Source organism: Astatotilapia calliptera, chromosome 4 (genome assembly GCF_900246225.1).
Source record: "Astatotilapia calliptera chromosome 4, fAstCal1.2, whole genome shotgun sequence".
In the NCBI taxonomy this organism is placed as follows: domain Eukaryota; kingdom Metazoa; phylum Chordata; class Actinopteri; order Cichliformes; family Cichlidae; genus Astatotilapia; species Astatotilapia calliptera.
Window position 1 is genome coordinate 9,244,972 of NC_039305.1, and position 22,475 is coordinate 9,267,446.

Below are 22,475 nucleotides of genomic sequence, written 5' to 3' on the forward strand. Positions count from 1 at the left end.
ACTTTCTGTCACTGAAGTAACGTGATGACGACAGGCGTCAAGTCCAGGTCACGTGAACCTTCCACCTGTAAACCTGTTGATTTGTGCCGCTTCCCAGAGTCGCCACTCGAGGATACGTTCAAATCTCTGCTGTTTATAATTTTATTTGTTATTTCGTGGCATCTCGCAGTAAATTCGGGTTCTATCGCAACATTTGTATACTCTATAGAAGCATTTTTTATGCTCTCCGACTGTGTGGACTTCGACCTCTGCGAGACACCTGCCTCAAACAAGGAAGTCTAGTTTGTTGACTGCGTCGCGGATGAAGTCAACGAGCGGTTAGTAAATGGGCCTAAATTGTCACGTTTAGCTGTTCTGAAAATATATTTCACCCTTAAAGCTCGTCGTGTAATTTTGGCTCGTGGACAGTGACTTCTAAACGCGATAAAGCTACTTCCGCCCTCTCCGGGACAAGGAGATCTCTTTGTTGACTGTAAAGAAGGTACGAGTCGATAAGATCATTTGAACCACATTCATCTCTTTTCTTTAAAAATGGCACTTCTTGTGTCCGTTTAGCAAACACTATTGCCTTTTTTGTCTTGTGCCTAATGGGCAGCATACAGTCACTCAGTCAAACACAGAGGGGCCGTGTGCTCACTGTAAAAAAAAACTAAACCGACTTGGCGTGTTTTCTTTCTGTTTCAGATGAACCTTTCTTCGGAAGACATGGCTTCATTAACCGAAAATAATTCGTCTGCCCTGGATGCTTCAAAATCAGGCATGTCCAACATGACCATTATTGTATCAGGCAATGGAGCAATCATACAGAATGGGATGTTTTTAAACACAGTGGCTGCCCAGGTCCTTTCAGGGATATTCGTCTGGTCTGCCTTGCTAATAACTTGTCACCAGGTGAGTATGCACCATTTCACAAAAGGCTTTCATGTAAATCACTGTAAATACGTGAAAAGAACTAAAATCACTGCATTACAAAGCATCACACGCTCAAAGATGCAAATGCATAAAGAGTTCAGCTCACCATTTTAGTGTAACAGAAACAGATGTGCTGCACTTCCCTGTCCAGAGGACAGAAACAAATTATTCTATTCCTAAAGGCTTATTAGTGCACTGACTTCACTGTCCCTGCTTTTACTGTTTATTTGTTTTGGTTCTCACCCTGGCACTTTCTTATCTAATTTAAAGGTATTACTTTATTCCCATGCAAGCAAGTAATTTAGTCCCTAACTTGGTTGGACTTCCTCACTTGTTGTGAGTGTGAGCGTTGTTTTACTTTTTAGTTGTTGTTGACTACTAGATTAAAACTGACAAAAATACCCAAGCTTATTACAGGACAATGAATGCACAGTGAGCCCTCTCTGTATGGGTAAGAACATGGCCACGATGAATGAGTGGCTCACAACAGACTACCTTTACCCAGAAACCATTTTATCACTGCTGCAAAGAAGTGTTTCCGCATGTGTGGTTGATGTGCCCGCTGTGCTGAGATGATAGCTGATCATTATGTTTTTTTTTCACTCATAGTGAATGCTAAAGAGTGCTGTGCACCATCAGCAGGGAAACCAACTGATTTTTTTAAAATAACATATTCCACATTATAAAGGAAGAGGATTTTGTGCTCATGTTCACTGATCTTATAGCCTAAATACTGATTATGCACCCATCCAGAATCATTGGACTAAATGTATACAGTGTCATATTTATATTATGTAGTGTGATGAATGAAAGACACGTTATTTATTTAGATAAATAAGTTTGCGACATAGAGAGCATTAAAATGTTGCAATCAGTGATCCAAAAGCAATCTGTGTTTAGGGATTTGTGACACAGTATCGAGCCAATTGGTTTTCTATCTTTTTAATATAGTACATGTTTGGCCAAACACTTGCCAGCAAGACATCTTAATTGAACAAATAAACAACAAGTGTTCCACAGGGAGGATGCTGGCTTGTAACCGACATCCTTTGTGTAGCACGGGAGGGAATAAAACGGTCTGCAGGAGGAGTGTTGCAATGCTAGTGGTGTTTCATCTGACTCCGCTCCAGAGGATTGCTATAGACTCTTAAACTCACATTCTGAATACTAAACACATATTGACGATGACCTTAGATCCTCTGCTATAATGTTTCCAGTGCATTTTGGAGTAGCAATCTGTGAAGTTTGTGTGTGTATGGTGGGCTTATTGGTCCCTTTGAAACGTGAAGCATTTGGGATTAAGAACATCAGACTGAATTTATGTCATGTTTTATGACTGTATTGTGTGTTCCAGGAGGCATTCTCCTTTAGCTACCATGTATACTTTAGATTCAGTCCTGTTCTAGTTTATTTGTGTATTCATTTTTCCCTTATCCATACTGTGGGCTGAAGCCATTTTTCATCACACAACTACGATTTGCCTGCGGAGTCAGAAAGGATATATATTTCTGTGTTTTAAAGCAAATTTAGGGCATCATTCTACAGTCTGCTTCACTATATGTGAAATGATGGCCACCGTTTTCACAGTAATCAGCCTTTAATGTGTAGGCTGAAATGGGGATGTGCTGAGTAAAGTGCTATAAGTGAGATTTTTAGATCCATTCATGCCATTTTTTTGCATTCATGTGAAAAAAAAAAATTAAATTGGTAATAATTTTCTCAATTTCCTACAGCGCTGCAAAATGCTTTTAAACACACCCATTACCACGTACACTGAAGGGTTGTCACAAACACCAGTGCCGTCACCAGTCAAAGCACTCATCTTTTTGGCTTTGCATAAATTTGTGACAAAAATGACTGAAAATGATATATCTGAAGGATTTCTTTTTTATGCTCTACACAAGGTTAGAGTTCATTTAATGTAGAGAAAGTTCTGTGATCCACAGACTAGTTGTGTGCTTGTCTAAGGTGAAGTTGTAATTATTTTCTGTATCAGTTAATGTGGCAGTTATTTTTTTGAGTGACTGGATTTGTCAATTTGTCTTGATAAGATACCCCAAAATTATATTAAAAAAATCTCATCACAGCTTTTCTAATGTTCAACAATGTTTGTTTTAAAGTCTTTAGTAACCTTTTAAATTGAAGCTATTCAGTTAACAATTTAAAAAGATCAAAAATAATGGACTAAATGGATTAATTCTTATATAGTGCCTTTCTACTCTCCCAGAGCACTCAAAGCACTTTATACAACATTCAACCATTCACAGAAGCACTTTCTATCCTTTAAGTGCTTTCTAGCTAACATTCACATACTGTATATTCATATTCCGATGGATGCATCAGAGAACAACTTGTGGTTAGTGCCTTGCCCAAGGATATTTGGCATGCAGACTGGGGGAGTTGGGGGAATAAACCATCACCCTTCCACTCCACCTAATGAGCTACAGCCAATCCAGAAATAACCACAAAAATAATCATACAAATATTGGAGGCGGTATGGTCAGAGTTGAAATAATGATGTTTTTATTTTTAGGCTAAATTGACTTGAGCTTGGTGGGATTAATTGGATTACCTCTCATATAGAGGTAGCTGACTGATGAGTCATAAGTGTCTGCGTTTACTGAGGAAATTTAAACTGCTAGTCCTTTTTTCTTCTTCAAATTGTCATTTTATGAAGAATGAATCTTGAGTTATTACCAGAAAATGTCGTCTCTCTTTATTCTTTAATAATCACTCTACTTTAAGAGGTCTTTGTGCTTGACTGCATCCATTTTCAGCAATAGTATAGCAATACTGAGGAGATAATTTGACTAATTTTTCAGTGAAATTTTATTTTTTAGCTGAAGAGACACTACTACAGATATAACTCTTCCATATTTCCCAACAGTTTTACTGTCGATTTGTTAATCTTGACAGTCTTAGCCACTGTGGTTACGTATTAGCGTTGCATTACCCAAGAGCTCTGAAAGGAAGAACCTTCCTCAGACTTTCCACTACTTATCTAACAGATATGTGTTTTATTTCCATTTTATTTATTTAAGAGCAGACTGGAAAATGCCAATCCCTTTCTTAACCATATTAACAGTAGTAATCAATAAATGTGACTCACTGGTGTAATAATTGTTCCTTGTTTATGTAAAGCTTTGTCTAAAAGCTAAAGGTCACTGATAAGAATGATAGCTGAATTGTCTGCCATATGGTGCATGTGTTAGTTTACGTGTCGTCAACCATGTTTATAGAGGCAACTGTGTGTGTATGTATGTGTATGCACATGTGTGTAAAAATAATAAGTTAAGACTTTTTACCAGTTTGTTAAAACAAAGTCCAGATAGCGAACATATACTTAAGTTGGAGCTCCTCAATGTAAGGTGTGGTTAGTAATCTAGTAGCAGGAATGTTCTGGGAGGGTTTGGGAGGGTGGATTATCTTTCTTTATTCTAGACAACATGCCTCTGTCCTTTTGTATTCCATTGTGGCAGTCAGAAGAGTCGCGACAAGATAAAGTGCCGCAAGAAATAACACCATACAGATTAAAAAGAAAAAGATGACATGGTTGCACTCAGGAGTTTGATATGTCTGTGTTCACTCTTTGTGATATGTCTTGTCTGTTCTATAGAAACAAAAGGAACATTAGTTATTATCGGTATAAGAGTGTCTGATAAGCTTAAAGTTGACACTTACACATCACTAACTTCCTTTTTTAAGACATTTTCAAAAAGTGAGTTACAGTTTTATTAAGTTTGTTATCAGTATACATGACTTCTGACAAGAAGTATGGGAGCCCTATGGAATTAGCTGGTCATAAAATGTGACATGATTTTCAATAGCCGCTAAAAACCACGTACTTGTGGTTTTGTAGCCCAGAACTCACTTCTAGGTAGAGTACCCGCAGTACTAAATGGTCTCCACCTAGTGACAACCTCTCTAACTGGGCTCATTAGTAAATTTTAACTCTTGTTTTTTTTATGTAAATATAGTTGATGCTCATAAGTTTAGTAACTGTTTTGACCAAGAAATATCAATGGATGCTGTGTAGCAAATGGTTTGCTTTGCTTGTGGCTTTTTTTTTCCTTCTTTAGCTCCAATGCACACCTACAATTTTGTTTCATTGATTAGACTCCAACTTTGCAAGCTCCTCACTCCAATATGCTAATTTGGGTGTTATTATACGTCTTTAGACACTTTTTGGATGTTTAAATAATACATTTAAGCAAGAGAACCCTTTTTGCTTCAAATTGTTGGTAATTAATTACAGTAATTGTAAGGTTAGTTGGGCATTTTGTGTTTTTACTGTTGTCTAGGTAAAAAGTAACTTTGAAAATGGCACTACAAGTGCTTGTAAATTAAAATGGCTTTAGATAGACTTTTTCTAGTTACAAGATATTGAAAAAAAATATGTTAATTGAAAATCAAGAACCTTTACATCGCAGTTACTGAAGTTACAGTTGCGTGATAAAGTGTTTGCCCCTTCCTGATTTCCTAGTGTTTTGCATATGTGTCACACTTAAATGTTTCAGATCATTAAACAAATTTTATTTTACACAAAGATGGCCTGAATAAATACACAATGCAGTGTTTAAATGATGATTTCACTGATTAAGGGAGAAAAGTTATCCAAACCTACCTGGTCCTGTGTGAAATATGTCATTGCGCTTATGTTAAATTGTGAATTTACTGTGATTAACCACATTTTATGGAAAACTGAGTTCATTTTCACTAAACACACTCAGGCCTGATTACTGGAAGACTGTAAAAACAAGAAATCATTGAATAAAACCTTTCTGGCAAAGTTGAGCAGGCTAAAAGATCTCAAAAGCAACACATCATGCTGTGATCTAAAGAAAAACCTGAGAAACAAAGTCACTGACATCTATCAGTCTGTAAAGGGTTACAAAGCAATTTCTACGGCTTTGGAACTCCAGTGAACCATGGTGAGAGCCATTATCCACAAATGGAGAAAACTTGGAACAGTGATGAACCTTCCCAGAAATGACCAGCCTACTAAAATTGCTCCAAGAGCACATTGACAGCTCATCCAGGAGGTCACAGAATAACCCAGAACAGCATGAAAGAACCGCAGGCTTCACATGTCTCAGTTAAGGTCAGAGTTCATGATTCAACAACAAATAAGAGAATGGGCAAAAATGGCATCCATTGGAGAACTCCAAGGATATAACCACTGCTGAACAAAAAGAATGTGCAGGCTCATCTCACATCTGCCAAAAAACAAATGGATGATCCCAGAGATTTTGGGAAAATATTCTGTTCACTGACAAAGGTTTACATCTTTTGGAAGGTTTATCCTATTACATCTGGCGGAAAGTAACGCGGCATTTCAGAAAAGGAACGTCATACCAGAATTAAAAACATGAGTAGGTCAAAATTCCTCTGCAGTGTTGTCAAAGACTCATCAAACAGTTGTTGCTGCTGAGGGTGGTCAAACCAGTTATTAGGTTCAGAGGGCAATCCCTTTTTCTATGGCCATATAGGGTTGGATTTTTTTTTTCCACCTTAATAATAAATGCCTTGATTTAGAAAGTGTATTTTGTGTTTACCTTTTTTAATCTTTGTCTAATATTTAAATTTGTTTGATGATCTAAAACATTTAAATGTGATAACAAGCAAAAAAATAAACAATCAGAAAGGGAGGGGGGGGGGGGACTTTTTCTCACTACTATATATTAGTACTAACAGCCATTGTTTAGCTGCTTATTAAAGGCGTTATCATTATATTACCACAGAACCTGTGAACAAGTTTTTCTTATACAAAACAGACTCGTTTTAATCTGATATAAGTATAAACATTGGGTTTTGTTGTGTTCAATTGCTCCTATGATTATAAGTTTGACAAGACTGTATCAATTTAAATTTCAGTGATACAAACAGTTGGGATATAACCACCACCATATTTCCCAACTGCTTTATGTTGCAGCATTTTGCTGTGGATTTCTTAATCTTGATGGTACTAGACAGTACTTCCGTGGTGGCATTGCATTACGTCACCTTTAGAGCATCAAAAGGAACAATTACACTTAACATTTTTTCATAACATAAACACATAGTAAAACCCAGTCACTTTCTTAACTTTATTATCCATACTTCATTTTAAGTAGGTGCTTTGAACATGACTGTTTTACATGATTGTAAAACTATCCTGTCAAGTGATGATTTTTATATAAAGTCTAAAAACTACAGCTGAGTTGTCTGCCATGTGATATGTGTGTGTTGCCAGATACACTACATCCCATTTTAAATATAATTCAATTGAAATCAAGTCCAGTTACCGATCATAGTGTTAAGAGCTGTACAATGTAAGGTGTGGTCAGTAACTTTGTTTGGGGAGGTCATTAAAATGGGTGTTGGGTAATTTCTCTTTATTTTACACAACATGCTTCTAGTATTTCATTGTGGCAGACAGAACAGTCAGGGCAAGATACAATGTGGCGAGGAATACCATCCAGATTAAAAAGAAAATGGTGACATGGTTGCTCCTGGGAGCCTGGCATTTTAGTGTTTACACTCTTGTGGTTTATATTGTTTCTTCTCTGTAGAAAAATAGAATTAGAATAGAATAGAATTCAACTTTATTGTCATTGCACATGTCACAGGTACAGGGCAACGAAATGCAGTTTGCATCCATCCAGAAGTGCTTTAGCCATGATATACATAAATTACAATATATATTAGCAATAATATAGATATGTAAGTATATTACAGAAAAAAAATGAATTAGTTATCACCCCTATGTTACCATTCTCCACTACAGATGTCTGATAAGCTGAAAAGCTTGATAAGTAACCATAAAGTAAAAACTTCAAAGTCCAAAGACATTAAACAATGGTGAGTTACAGTTTTATTAAGTTTATTATCAGTATGCAGTGATTAAAAAAATCTAAGCCTTATGGAGGCTGAATTGACTCTTGAAATACCTGGTCATAAAATGTGATATGATCTTCATCTCTGCTACTGATATACATAAACATATTGATTTTAAGCTAATAACATACTGACATTTAACATATAAAACTTGGTGTTTTGAATGATCTAAATCATACCAATAAATCATCTCCACTTAATAACAACCCTGTTGTAAATCCTTAACCCTTTTCATGTTTATGCTAAGTCTAGTGACTATTCTAATAAATATCAACAGATGTTTGTGAGTAGCAAGTGGTTTGTTCGTCTCTGTTTTGTACTCTAGGTTTGCCAACTCCTCACTCCTTATGTGGATGTCATTAGCGTAGTTGTCTGCACACTTTCTAGTGTTCTATTAGTATTTAAATGATGGATTCAGTATATACAAAAGCTCTTTTTGGCCAGCATCTTCATTACAATTGATATATTTTTAACTTAAAGTTAAATTTAGAGTTAACAAATTGTTAAAGAATTTATCAGTCAATTCAAAAGGTGAAAAGGAATAAATGTCAAACTGCATATTCTGTTCTTGATTTACATAGAAAGATAGATGGTTTTCTACTTTGTATTTGATTCATATGAATGTAAATATGTGTTTTCTTTGGCCAGGTAACAAGTCATTTTGACACTTCATAAATAATGAATTAAAAAAAAAAACAATTATTTTCAAGTTGAGGTTGTAATACTCCTTATAACCAGTTTTTCGTTGAACAATAAAGGCAGGTCTGAACCAATTTTCACATGTAGGCAGACATCACTTCTATAGTTATAGAAGTTATTGTATTCATAACCCTTTTTTGTGGTTCTGTATTCATGCTTGGCAATAAAAGGGCTATTTGTTTCCTAATTGTTCTCCTATGCTTTAACTATGTTTTCATTGCAGATCTATACACACCTTAGATCCTACACCGTCCCAAATGAGCAGCGCTACATCATCCGCATCCTGTTTATTGTGCCAGTTTATGCCTTTGATTCTTGGCTCAGCCTTCTTTTCATCAGCAACAACCAGTACTATGTCTACTTTGATTCTGTCCGAGACTGCTATGAAGGTAAGTATCACAAGAACCAGTACTGTGGGTGATGGTGTTCTTCATGGGCAGTCATTGTTACTTCCATGCCTTTGTTTTATATGGCTGCCAGGAGTAGAAACACAAGGAAGTAGCCAGACTAGTTTTTCACAGCAGTCGTTGTTCTCATGTGCATAGACCTCATTATTTCAGGTGTTACATTTCTAGGGTGACTTGAATTTTTTTTGGTGAATTTGTTTTGTTCCCTGGTTTGCAGTGTTTCTGTCTTTCAGGAAAGGTAATTTATTTTGGTTTGATATTGAAAATCCTGCAGCAACTTTCAATATGCAAATCTAATTTACGGTAAACCCTGTTCTCTAGGTGGCAGTTAGGTAGAGTAGCCGCTTTCTACAGTGTACCTACAGTGGGGCAAAAAAGTATTTAGTCAGCCACCGATTGTGCAAGTTCCCCCACTTAAAATGATGACAGAGGTCAGTAATTTGCACCAGAGGTACACTTCAACTGTGAGACACAGAATGTGAAAAAAAAATCCATGAATTCACATGGTAGGATTTGTAAAGAATTTATTCGTAAATTAGGGTGGAAAATAAGTATTTGGTCACCTCAAACAAGGAAAATCTCTGGCTCTCACAGACCTGTAATGTCTTCTGTAAGAAGCTTTTCTGTCCCCCACTCGTTACCTGTATGAATGGCACCTGTTTGAACTCATCATCTGTATAAAAGACACCTGTCCACAGCCTCAAACAGTCAGACTCCAAACTCCGCCATGGCCAAGACCAAAGAGCTTTCGAAGGACACCAGGAAAAGTATTGTAGACGTGCATCAGACTGCGAAGAGTGAATCTACAATAGGCAAGCAGCTTAGTGTGAAAAAATCAACTGTGGGAGCAATCATCAGAAAATGGAAGACATACAAGACCACTGATAATCTCCCTCGATCTGGGGCTCCACGCAAGATCTCATCCCGTGGGGTCAAAATGATCATGAGAACGGTGAGCAAAGATCCCAGAACCACACGGGGGGATCTGGTGAATGACCTGCAGAGAGCTGGGGCCAAAGTAACAAAGGTCACCATCAGTAACACACTACAACGGCAGGGAATCAAATCCCGCAGTGCCAGACGTGTTCCGCTGCTGAAGCCAGTGCATGTCCAAGCCCGTCTGAAGTTTGCCAGAGAGCACATGGATGATACAGCAGAGGATTGGGAGAATGTCATGTGGTCAGATGAAACCAAAGTAGAACTTTTTGGTATAAACTCAACTCGTCGTGTTTGGAGGAAGAAGAATACTGAGTTGCATCCCAAGAACACCATACCTACTGTGAAGCATGGGGGTGGAAACATCATGCTATGGGGCTGTTTTTCTGCCAAGGGGACAGGACGACTGATCCGTGTTAAGGACAGAATGAATGGGGCCATGTATCGTGAGATTTTGAGCCAAAACCTCCTTCCATAAGTGAGAACTTTGAAGATGAAACGAGGCTGGGTCTTCCAACATGACAATGATCCAAAACACACCACCCGGGCAACAAAGGAGTGGCTCCGTAAGAAGCATTTGAAAGTCCTGGAGTGGCCTAGCCAGTCTCCAGACCTCAACCCCATAGAAAATCTGTGGCGGGAGTTGAAAGTCCGTGTTGCTCGGCGACAGCCCCAAAACATCACTGCTCTCGAGAAGATCTGCATGGAGGAATGGGCCAAAATACCAGCTACTGTGTGTGCAAACCTGGTAAAGACCTATAGTAAACGTTTGACCTCTGTTATTGCCAACAAAGGTTATGTTACAAAGTATTGAGTTGTATTTTTGTTATTGACCAAATACTTATTTTCCACCCTGATTTACGAATAAATTCTTTACAAATCCTACCATGTGGATTCATGGATTTTTTTTTTTTTTCACATTCTGTCTCTCACAGTTGAAGTGTACCTCTGGTGCAAATTACTGACCTCTGTCATCATTTTAGGTGGGGGAACTTGCACAATCGGTGGCTGACTAAATACTTTTTTGCCCCACTGTATAATTATGAATTGAAGTTTTGAGACTAAAGCACTTCACCGGTGGCAAAGGTGAATCATATGCAAAATGGATTACAAGTAATTTGAGAAAGAAGAAAAATAGGAAATGCATTATTCAAGCGATTAGTTTCCAGTTTGCAGGCCAATTTTGTGGCTGATTGATAGTGCGGTGCATCAGGAAGCAGGAAGACTGGAATACCACCAGCGGCTACGGCTAAAACATAATGAACCTTCTCTTGACTGGACACCATCTGCATTAGCTTCATTAATCCCTCTTTAAATAGCAACAAAGGATTAGGAAGGGATTTCCGAGACACAGAACCCTTAGAAGCTTCTTAATGTAAGGACTAAAACATTTATTGTTATAAAATGTAGGACTAATTATTTTTTATCATGTGAAAGTTTTTTCCTCTAAAATGATTTGACCTTTTTGGTGAAGTTAAACTTAAAGGTGATGGAAAATTATCCTACAGTTTAAATTATTCAGTGAAATGTGTTTGAAATTTGGTAAAAAGACAAATAACTCTTCCTTTTTTGTTACAGCTTTTGTCATTTACAATTTCCTGAGCCTGTCCTTTGAGTATTTGAGAGGAGAGAGTGCAATCATGTCAGAGATCCGAGGGAAGCCTATACAGTGAGTGCACTCAGTTCTATGTTACATGTACATGATGGAAAGCTTTTTAGTGTTAATGATTACGTTGACCTAGGAGTAATAAATACATTAGTTCACCTGGAACCAACTATAGTTGTTTTTTATGATCCCAAAAGGTCCAAAGTGCGTTTTCTACTCTTGAATTAGCATTTTGTTTGAACAGCACAGTGAAAGTGCTACCAATAAACTGCTGTGTTGTTCATAGGTGAGGCTTCTCTTTATCTCTCTGCTTTTACCCAGTCTTCATAAGCTGTGTTTATGGCTGACTCAGCCATAGGGCAGCTAGTCTGGGCCAGTTTCTCGAGTGTGTTCAGACTCTAATCTGATCTCTGTTAAATGATGGTATTTCTTGACAGAGCTGGTGGAGACAAGATGTATAATGCTTATCTTGTTTAAGGATCATTCACCCTTTAGGAATTCAATGGAAACTCTGATTTGAGCTTTGTGACATTATCAGAAGCAGCCATCAGAATATGGACACACTGCATATAAAGCTATAAATGGTTGCTGACCATGCTATAAAAGGAAAACATTGTCAGCAACAATACTCAGATAAGGTATGACATTTAAACGATCTTTAGTTTGGTTCCAATGGGCCCAAAGTCTGCCGAGAAAAAATCCCCAATACCATTACACCACCACCACCAGTTTGAAACATTGATACAAGCAGGTTGAATCGGTGCTTTCATGTTGTTTTCACCAACACCCCTACCGTCCGAAAGGTAGGAACTAAGATTCATCAGACCAGTTCTCATCTTCCAATTCTGGTGAAATTGCATCTTTGTTTCATGCTCTCCTCTGACAGCAGTGGCACCCGGTGTGTTCTTTTCCAGCAGTAGCCCATCTTCCTCAAGGTTACATGTGCTGTGCGTTCAGAGATAGCCTTATGCATATCTTGGTTTTAACAAGTGGCTGTTTGAGTTGTTGTTGCCTTTTTCAACTTCAGGCAGTTGGGCCATTTCACCTGGCATCAACAAGACATTTTCACCCAGAGAATTGACATTTATTGGATATTTTCGTTTTTGGACCAGTCTCTGTAAATCGTAGAGATGCAGGAAAATCTCAGGAGATGGGCGATTTTTGAAATATTCAGTCCAGCTGCTGTTACCAACAACCATGCCAAGCTCAAATTCTCTTAAAGCACTACTCTTTACATTCTAATGATTGAATGGAGAAGAGAAGATGAATTTAAACAGGTTATCCTGTGCTTGTCTACATGCCTAAATGCATTGGATTGCTGCAACGTCATTGGTTGATTTAGATATTTGAGTTAAACAGTTGAAAAATTAAAAATAAAAATATTAAAAATAAAAAAGATATATACCTATATAGGTAGATATAGATATGTATAGATCCTCATGATCCAGGTGATACCTTCTAATGTGTTTTTCTGTCAAACCAATGATCCAAAGCCCAAATATACTCAGTTCACAGTAATCTAAAATATAGCCAGATAAAATGTAAAATCTCCACAAAAGCTTGAACAAATTGATGTCTTAAGTTTTTGTTTGAAAAATATCTTTTGTGTACTTTGCTTGATTTTGTTATCAGACATTTCAGTATTGACACAACTTAAAAACTCCTCATGTTCTGTTGACTTGACAGATCAAGTTGTCTGTATGGTACCTGCTGCCTCGTTGGAATGAGCTACTCCATTGGCTTTTTGAGATTCTGCAAACAGGTAAGCTTCAATCATGCTTTTATCTCTGCTCTAAACACTCTCCTTCGGGCCTCTGAAATAAACTCGCACGAAGTGAAAACAAGAATACATCCAAAAAAAAGAAAACGAAAACCCTTCACTGCGAGTTATTATTCACTTCAAGTCTTCAGACTGCTTAAAAATGACAGCTGTTATAATTGGCTCTGTGTTTTTTCAGAGGATAACATCCATTGGTTACAAAAAGGAAAACAAAAGCAATCGAGGCCAGGTGAAAGCAGTTTGATAATAAACACAGAGCGATGATATGAGCTGTCAGCGCAGTGCTTCATCCCAGTGTCTTGGGATGCTGCACAAGCTTCCAGTCTAACACTGATGGATATTAGAACTGTCTTCAAAAGAAAATGCATAAAATGAACATTTTTTAATAAGAAGCAAGTGATAAACACTCATTGTGCCCTGGCAGAAGTCCTCCATGAAATGTTTTAAAAGGAAAATCTTGCAATTTCTTTGAGGTAAAGCTATAAACAAGATAATTCTCTACGAGGGGGTAATTAAGACAAGACAAGAAGAAGATAGATCCAGATACTCCAGTATTTTTTTTGTAATTTGTTGTGTATCAGTGAAACGTAGGCCTAGAGAAAGGGCTTAATACTAAGCTTTCTATAAATCTAGCACCTTACAACTGATTAAATTCTGTTTTGCTTATGTAAACCAAAGCAAAGTCATTGACAGTTGCTCCAAACAAGCTTAAGTGGCTGCCATACATATTAATATATTTGAACTAAATCACTGAAGCACTTCATATCGATCACACAAAGCTGTGGTTCAGAATAAGAAAACACTGTTCTCTGTGAGTTTCTTTACAAGAAAGTACTTAAACTGGAAGAACGTGACATCTGATAGGCCTCGATCTACATTCACGGGTGTAACGAGCATTAAAATTCTTCGCACATTTTGAGAACGCGTCAGTTTGTGATTATAAGGGGGCTTAACAAATGAAATAGTGATATGAAAAAGCAGCCTGGAGTCATGGTGTTTCTTGAAGATAAGGTTAGAGGATAAGCTGCTCTTACATCCTAAACTGTTCGATGACATTTCAGTTTTAAGTCATTTATCTCATTGTCGGATGCTTTGGGGAATCATTTTTCTTGAAACTGAGCACAAGTGAAATCCCGTGGATGTGAATTGTGGCTGTTTTGCTTCCAAATAAACAAATAAGGTGCAGTAAAACATGGTATGACCGCAAAGTGTTGTAGTTTGATCATTTTAATAGGTTGCTGTACTTAATATTCTATCAAATGTGCAAATTTGTAATCACAAGTTGAATTAGGCTGACATGAAGTCGCCCTCTGTGAGCGAATCCTTCACCAAAGCTTATGCCTTGTTTTAGAATTTGAAATGTCTGGATCTGTTTGTAAAATGAAAGATTCTTCTTTTGCCCACTGTCCTCTTCTCAACCAAGTTTCATGAAACTCAGTTTAGTAGTTTTTTGTGTAATCCTGCTGACAGACAAACGAAAAGCTCTGAAAACATACCTCCATCTCAGCTCCTTGGCAGAGGAATAACATACATCTTCAGCTTTCCAGGGCTTTGAAGAGCTTCACAATATTTTTGTGTCCTCAGCTTTACTGTTTTGATTGTTTCTTATCGCACTTCTAGTGTGTAGTGTGAAATCTACATGGTTAACACCAAACAGCAAAGAGACTCACTGACTAGTTGTTAGTCAAGATGAAAAAACATGCAGAATTACAGTGTCCTCTTACATATGTATCATGCAGTGCACTCTCACATGTATCTGAGATTAGTATTTAAGTGTATGAAGACTGTGGATTGCTTGGACTGAATTAATTTGAACCAGAAACCATGGTTGACTGTTAATCCACTGCAAACTATGGCCGTGTATTTTGTTTTCAATTTTAAGCATGGCAGGAAGTATCATGCAAATGACTTGCTTTGGGGATATTCGGGGTGACAAGCTTGCACTCGAATAGGCGTACGGTAAGTGAAAACTGCTGGTACTTGAGCTTCAAAGTAAATCGGTGTTCTAAACGATTATCGATGCCGTTTTGCCAAGCTGACCATCGTCACTGGAAATCCCTCAAGTTGAAAAGACCTGGTCTGTTGCTTTCAAGTGTAGCAGCAGTGATGGGAGTTTAGAGCAACCTCTTTCAAATTGGTTAGTTCTGGCTTCAATACACAACACAGAGAGCACCTGTCACTCTTGGGATGCATGCATGCATGCAGGTCTCAATTCGCTGCCTACTTTGTTGTTTCATCCACCTTCCATCCAGATCAGCATTAAAACATGTATCCTGTAGGTTAAATAAATAATATTTTACAATGATAAGGTGTTTTAAGTCTTTTAATAATTACAGCAATGATTTGTTGTATGAAATATGCCTGCTTGTTTTGTTGCTGAGAGCATCTGTCAGCTTGATTTAAGAGCAGTTAGCGTAGTTCAAAGACTGGATATGATAACTCTGCACAGAAACTGATGTTTAAAAACAATTTGTTGTTTTATGGGACGATGCTGCAGGACAGTTTCTTACCTTTGAGCAATTGCCCAGCAACCAGAAGAGATCCCAGGAAGTTGTTTCTCATAGCCAAAAAATGGTTCAGTGCATAACCCCTCATAAAACCATAAAACGGTTATTTGTCTTTTAACCTGTTTATTACCATGTCAGGAGATGGAATTGTGTTTTGTTTGTTTTTTTCCTTTCTTTTTTTCTTCAATTGTGTAAGCTCATACATTTATTAGCTGTACTAAATACAAACAATAACTGAATTGGTGTATACGACATATAATGTAAAAAATCATACCTTGTGAGGTGGGAAAATGGCTGGTGACGACATTAAAGGGATTGGGGATATAACAGACTGTTTTTGTCTGTCAGATGTGCAAACAGATTCTCACATCCTCCTTCATAGTTTCTTGATGTCTCATTCTGAATTACAATTTCTTCTTCAGGCGACTCTCCAGTTCTGTGTTGTCAAACCCATCATGGCAGTCATCACCATCATCCTGCAGGCCTTTGGCAAATATCACGATGGAGATTTTAAGTGAGCACCACCTCTCTTTGCATTTCCTTCTCCATGTATCATATGCTTCCTCATGATAGCCAGAAGGCTTGTTTGCTGTTTATGTGCATGGGAACAATTTGCAAATAGAGATAATTATATCACCTCTTCACAGCTGGCATGATGAAAATAGTTGAATTAAAAGTATTTATTTTAAGCTGAAACTGATGGATAGAAACTTCACATGTGCCCTGCTGCGTTTGTCCCAGTTGTGTCACATGTGTAGCCACACTCACAGCTTCATTGGCATTGTTGATAATGTGAAGTTATTGCTTTTTGCAACTTTCCCTGAAATGTAGTGTTTTGAAATGAAAGCCCTTCATTCTTTTCCTGTTATGCTTGGAGGAGAAGCATTGCTTCATTTCACATTTTTACTTTGTCTGTCAAAAGCTGGGGATAAATTGCAGACAGAAAGATTTAATTACAGCATACTTTAGTGCTTCACATGTGCCAATAAGGTTTTTAACAGAACAAGGAGAGTGTGATATATTCAATAAAATTAGCTTTAGCATATAATCAAAAGCTATAAAATCTGCAGGCCGTAAATTCTGCCCGACTTATTTTCAGGTGCTCTTCTGTGCCTCTTGATTCACCGTCTCTCTCTGAAGATTCAGCTGTGACAACACTTGTTTCACAACGAAGCACAGAGTTCAATGAGGGCTTTTTATAGAAGTATCCAATCAGCTTTATATCATCGCCCACTTTTTAGAAGTTTAAAGTTATTATTTCTTCATATACTTCAACAGGAAAAATGGCAGTCAGAAATAAGTGTCTTTCTTCACATCTTTCTTTAGGCTCTGCAGTAAGGCTATAATGATTCACAGATTGTTTACTTATACGCTTTCAGCCAACCGTGCACGGTATACTGCATGGGAGTAATTAGTGTAGTCACAGCTGAATCCTCAGAGAGGCTCTCTAGAATGCAAAAAGGGTAAAAAGGCAGGCTGACAATCAAAAATGTCTGTTTACTGGATGCATCCTAAAAATAAGAAGGCTGTGTATATATAAAAGTCTTAACCTCTTGTTCAAAGAAGAGGACAAAAAGATGCGATATGGCTGAAATGTCCTCAAATTTAAGCCACTTCTTCTCAGTCAGCTTGAAGAGCTGAAGAAGTCAAAACCCAAATAAGTAGACACTATCAAAAGAAATCCTATATATGTTTGCAAATTTACTATGCCGTTCTTCCAACTTTCTTTTCATGCAGTGTGAATGGAGGATACCTGTATATCACAATCATCTACAATATTTCAGTCAGCCTGGCCCTCTACGCTCTATTCCTTTTCTTCTTCGCAACAAGTGACCTGCTCAGACCGTACGAACCGGTGCTCAAGTTTCTCACAATTAAATCCGTCATCTTCTTATCCTTCTGGCAAGGTAAGCTCAGTGTGCGTGTCCCCTTTTTTTCTTTTCTTTGCCAGCCTATAGAATTATATAAATTGATTTAAAAATGTTGTCTTTTTGAAGGAATGGTCCTCGCCATCCTGGAGCGCTGTGGCGTCATTCCCAATGCACTTTTCATCGACGGACACGAGGTTGGCGCCGGTACTGTGGCGGCGGGCTGGCAGAACTTTATCATCTGCATTGAGATGTTCTTTGCTGCCATTGCCCTCAGATACGCCTTCACCTGCACTGTCTACCAGGAGAAAAAAAATGAAGTGCCAGGTGAGGGATGTCGTTTTTACAGAGAACAGAGGAAACAAACAACAAACAATTGATTGTTACCTCTTGTCCTCGCCTTGAAAATCTGTTGACGTCTTCCCAGGCTAATTGCCCTTCTTCCCTAGAGAATAAGGAGTGACACTGGCCTGAAAGCCTGGGAAGTAAAAGTAATTGAATTGCCCTGTACCTCTTTAGACCAGCAACTTGGAGGAGTCACAATACCTCTGATTTAAGCGATATAGAAACTGAAATGTGTAGCTATAGATTTACACATTTGCACTTGAGTTAAATCTAGTGCAAACATGAACTATGTGACTGTTGGAGTTGCTGAGCATATAATTTGACTAATAAGTTAGAGAAAATTTGCCTTTGAGCAAACCAGAGGAAAATGAGGGGAAAGGCACTGTACTTTAAAAAGGATGAAGTGAGCGATGCTGCTTGCAAGAAAATTGCAAATAGAAGCTAAAAGATGTGTCTTCTGCCATTTTGCAATGTTTCCTGATATAGGAAATCCTACATTCCTTAAAATCCGTACTATACACAATTTCTGGAAATGCTGATGAAAAGGCATAGTTTCATTTAAACTTCTTTGAATTCAGAATTGAAATGTGGTCCACTTGGATAGAACAGTGTTTCTCTATAGAGTACCTCATTATTAGATTAGTTTTAAGTCACCCCGTTCAAGAATACAGCTGAACTTTGGGACAATAACATTCATATTTCCTCGGGTGTTGATATATGTTATTTCAGAAGTTGCCACACCCCCCCTGGTTTACAGTTTCACCAAACCTTGGTCAGCCATGCCTAACTACCACACCTTACGCTTCTCGTTGCACACCTTCGTAAGCCTGAGCCAGTGACCCTGAAACCAAAATCTGTTTTTTTTTTACCAGCCCCCCACCCCCTTTTTTATTTTTTATTGTTGTCTTACAATAAACAGACAGTACAAATTAAATATTTAGTCACTTGATGGCGACAAGCCCTATTTTTGGTCACTTAACCAGATCAAAAACCATTTTGTCTCTACAATGAAATCAATACAATGATCACACAATGTTGATTGCACAGATTAGCAGATTTTTGGATGTTTTGAACATTTAGAAGTACTAACAAATTATTAAAACTGGATCCCACCAATAACTGGAATTCATTATTAAGGGTTTATTAGTTTGTTGTTGTTTTTTAAGACATGAAATTACTTTTTGTGACCAATTGCTAGCATTGCAATTGGGACGTTTTGATAGACATTATTGTCAGTACATGAAAACTCTACTCCTTTTTAAATTTTCAGTGATTTAATAAAGTATTATGCCGTTATTTAAAAAAAAAAAAAAAAATGTTCACTTCCTTCACATTTATTTGCATTCAGATGGCCAAATTGATCACTTTTGTGAAATTTTTAAAGCAATTATATTGCAGTCTCATTTTGTCTGATCGTTAATGTGCCCCTGTCCTCGTTCCTGCTTTTCTACAGAAATTCTCCCACCAATGCAGAGCATTTCCAGTGGTCTGAAGGAAACGATAAACCCGGGAGACATGGTGCAGGATGCCATCCACAACTTCTCTCCAGCCTATCAGCAGTACACCCAGCAATCCACACAGGAGGTGACCCTGCCCACCACAAATGGAAAAGTGGCCACAGGCAACAAGAGCTCCCGCAAGTCTGACAAAATCATGCTGATTACATCTGATGATGAGTACTAGGCATTTTTCCAGCAAGATCCAGGTGTTTGTGCCCTTCCCACCCCTGTTGCTGACCCCCTGGAGGAACAGCTTTATCTTATAGTGCATAAAGCTGGATTGAACCCAGGTGTTTAATTTTCAGTTTCCCAGTATTTCAGATGAGCTTCCTACTTCTGTCCTGTTTCATTGCTAATTTGACCACATGATGGATTACGTATTAAAATGAATAGCTTAATAGCCAGATATCTGATCTGGGTTCATATCAGCAGTAATAATTGCATGAAAACGACATGTCGCCTTCACTCTATCAGAGAAGACTGGAGCGCTGTGTTTTATTTAAATCAAGCTGCTGGATTTTCAGCTGTGTCGCCGATGCTGATTCTGTCATTATGTCACTGCTCGCGCTCTGGCCGTCTGAAGTGTGCTCTCTCTGATTCGTGTCAGCTTCAAAGAGGAGATGATTAATGTGTGACTCCAGGTGGGAAGCAGGGAAGCCAGCGATGGCTGGGAGTGGCACTTCATGGACCGTTTCCCGCATCTGCTTGTTTGAAGTATTTGCTGAGCATTCCTCAGCACGGTTTCCTGACAAATGGAAGGATTTGTTCAAAGACACATTAGTTTTGGAGCAGGCACTTCACAATGCTTTGTGTCTACCGTAGCAGGGATAAACTGGATAAACCTGCCTCCTACAGTGTGGGAGTTACATTATTCTCATTAATTTCCTCAGTGTGCTAAAGAGTGAAACTCAGTGCAACTAGACAGCAGTTTACTAGATTCGTTTTTCACAGTTCCTGCAGCGTTGTACTTTTAGTGGCGCTTTATTTTGTTTTTTTTAGGCTGACATGTGGACATCACTATTTACATTATGATTCCATGTTCCAGGGATTGTGAAATCTGTACAGAATTTGATTAGTTCGATATGATATGTTCTGTTTGGAGTATAATTTTAAAGATCCTAATAATATTTATTGTGTGTATCTCAGGCCTAGATAAAACCAAAACCTGTGCTAGGAGAAAAAGACTTTTGCTCATTTCTTTTTTTCCCCCTTCAGCAAACATGAGAGTTGTTTTAAAACAGAGGCTAACAAATGCTTGTGAATTTTTATACCCTCTTGTGCCAATAATGCCTGTCTTTCTGGGAAAGCAGAAATTAATTTACATTTGGGTATAAAAACATTCAAAATTGTTTTATTCTTGTTTCTTAATCAGCCAAATAAAATAAGAGGTTTCCTTCTCTAACTCACATGTTTTTTGTTTTAATGAGAAAAAAGACTCAGTGACCCTTATTTATAGGAATAAATTTACCACACATTAAATAAGAGCAGAAACAACATAGATTTTATTTGTACATGAGGGTAGTTCATTAAGAAAACATGTAAATGAATGTAAAAAATAATTTAGGTGTTTTTTCTTTTTAATAAAATTACACAAATCATTGAAATAAATATAAAATATATGAGCAGAGTAATGACAAGTCATGAATGGTACATACTCAATTTATGCTGCCTTTTTACTGCTATTTGACAGTCACTCTAAGCCTCGAGACATTTATCTCAAACTCACAAACGCAGAAGTTGCTGCTGTTAAACTAACATTCAATGTATTTCATCCATAATTTTAGCCACACCTAATCTGTACACATGCTCCACTCTTACAATATTAAAACTGACTTTCTACATGGCTAAAGTTAAATACTATAGCTTGTAGGACTGGCAAAGCTTGTGTGTTGAAGCTTATTTAATCAAAGACGGCTGATCACCTCGAACGCTTACTCAAGACATACAAGCATGCACATTTCTGTACATGCATTTGCTATAATTATTGTATGAAAGATTTAAAAAAAGATCTGTTCTATTACTGCTCCTTGGTATTAACTGCGGTTTACTTCGATGTAGAAAGAAAGCTGATCAAACCAAGGTTTGTATTCACCCATGGCAGGAGGGTTTTTTTTATTTTCCCCTATAAACATGTCTACATTAATGTATCTACATCTTTAACCTTCTTTAAACTTGTGTGTCTACTAGACTTTTTTGGGTAGCTTAAGAAAAGAGCATGAATAAACTCTCTGCTAGGTCATACTGAAATGTAGAACTTAATTCACCCAGAGGAAGGTTTGTCCTTATTTAGGCACTGTACATAAATATATACTTTAAAATTTGAAACTGTTTTTTTTTTTTTTCCAGGTAATTATTATTTAGGTGTGCTCATAAAAAAGTATTCACCTCAGACTCAAATACAGTAATAAGTGCTAAAATTAAAGAAACCCTGATGTAGCTTAGTTTTGCTTGGAAACTAAACCACAAGAGGTCACTGTAATGCTATGCAGAAAATGCTTTTAGCCACAAAGCCTTTTAGGTGAATGTGCTCAAGAAATAAGTTATGTAAACAGGTAATATGTACTCATTTGTCCAAGGCTTGACACATTCCTTATCTGTAAGAGGCCTGGGTGAACAGTCGTAAAAGAGCTTTGGGGTTCTTTTTGTTTTGTTTTTTGTTAAGCAGTTACAAAAGCATTGCAGTCACTGAAATTTCTGGCTTGACATATTTAGAAAAGTATACCAGGTTTAGTGGCTGCAGGGGCGGACTAGGTTTGCATGCAGGTTGATCTGTTTTAAGAGCAAATTTTCCTCATATTCTATTTGCAATATTCTTAATAATTCCTCAGTTAACGCTGCCCAAAAGCCTATTTTGCAAACTAAACACTTGGTTGAAATTAGGCACTTTTGATATTAGGCAGTGTTTCGTGTTGCACTCGAAATGATCAAATTTGACATGACAAAATATGATAGCTTCTACAGAAGGTCATCTGCAGCCTGCATGTAACCCTAGTTACTGTCCAAGTCGTGCATTAGATACATTGTGAATATGCTGAGAAGA

At 37.6% G+C, this 22,475-nt stretch overlaps 1 protein-coding gene across 3 annotated transcripts; it reads left to right on the plus strand.

The window, feature by feature from the left end:
- The first annotated feature begins 7 nt into the window (after positions 1-7).
- Positions 8-20,843, plus strand: tmem184a (transmembrane protein 184a). 3 transcript variants are annotated; one of them, XM_026164455.1, is made up of 10 exons: positions 8-317; positions 409-481; positions 685-891; positions 8,711-8,876; positions 11,409-11,499; positions 13,123-13,198; positions 16,146-16,237; positions 17,461-17,630; positions 17,721-17,918; positions 19,390-20,843. In XM_026164455.1, exons 3-10 carry the CDS (start codon positions 685-687, stop codon positions 19,617-19,619), a joined length of 1,230 nt encoding a protein of 409 aa, XP_026020240.1. In that variant the 5' UTR covers positions 8-317; positions 409-481; the 3' UTR covers positions 19,620-20,843. The 3 variants fall into 3 exon arrangements, with proteins under 3 accessions (XP_026020240.1, XP_026020239.1, XP_026020241.1); XM_026164454.1 differs by having other exon boundaries at positions 8-481; XM_026164456.1 differs by lacking the exons at positions 8-317; positions 409-481 and having other exon boundaries at positions 689-757.
- Positions 20,844-22,475: the final 1,632 nt, after the last annotated feature.

What these genes read in the sequence shown, in the direction of transcription:
- tmem184a (XM_026164454.1), top strand. Translation starts at nt 685, where the DNA reads ATGAACCTTTCTTCGGAAGACATGGCTTCATTAACCGAAAATAATTCG. An exon ending in ATCCGAGGGAAGCCTATACA is followed by an intron (nt 11,500 to 13,122) that starts GTGAGTGCACTC and finishes TTGACTTGACAG; the next exon opens with ATCAAGTTGTCTGTATGGTA. An exon ending in GAAAAAAAATGAAGTGCCAG is followed by an intron (nt 17,919 to 19,389) that starts GTGAGGGATGTC and finishes GCTTTTCTACAG; the next exon opens with AAATTCTCCCACCAATGCAG.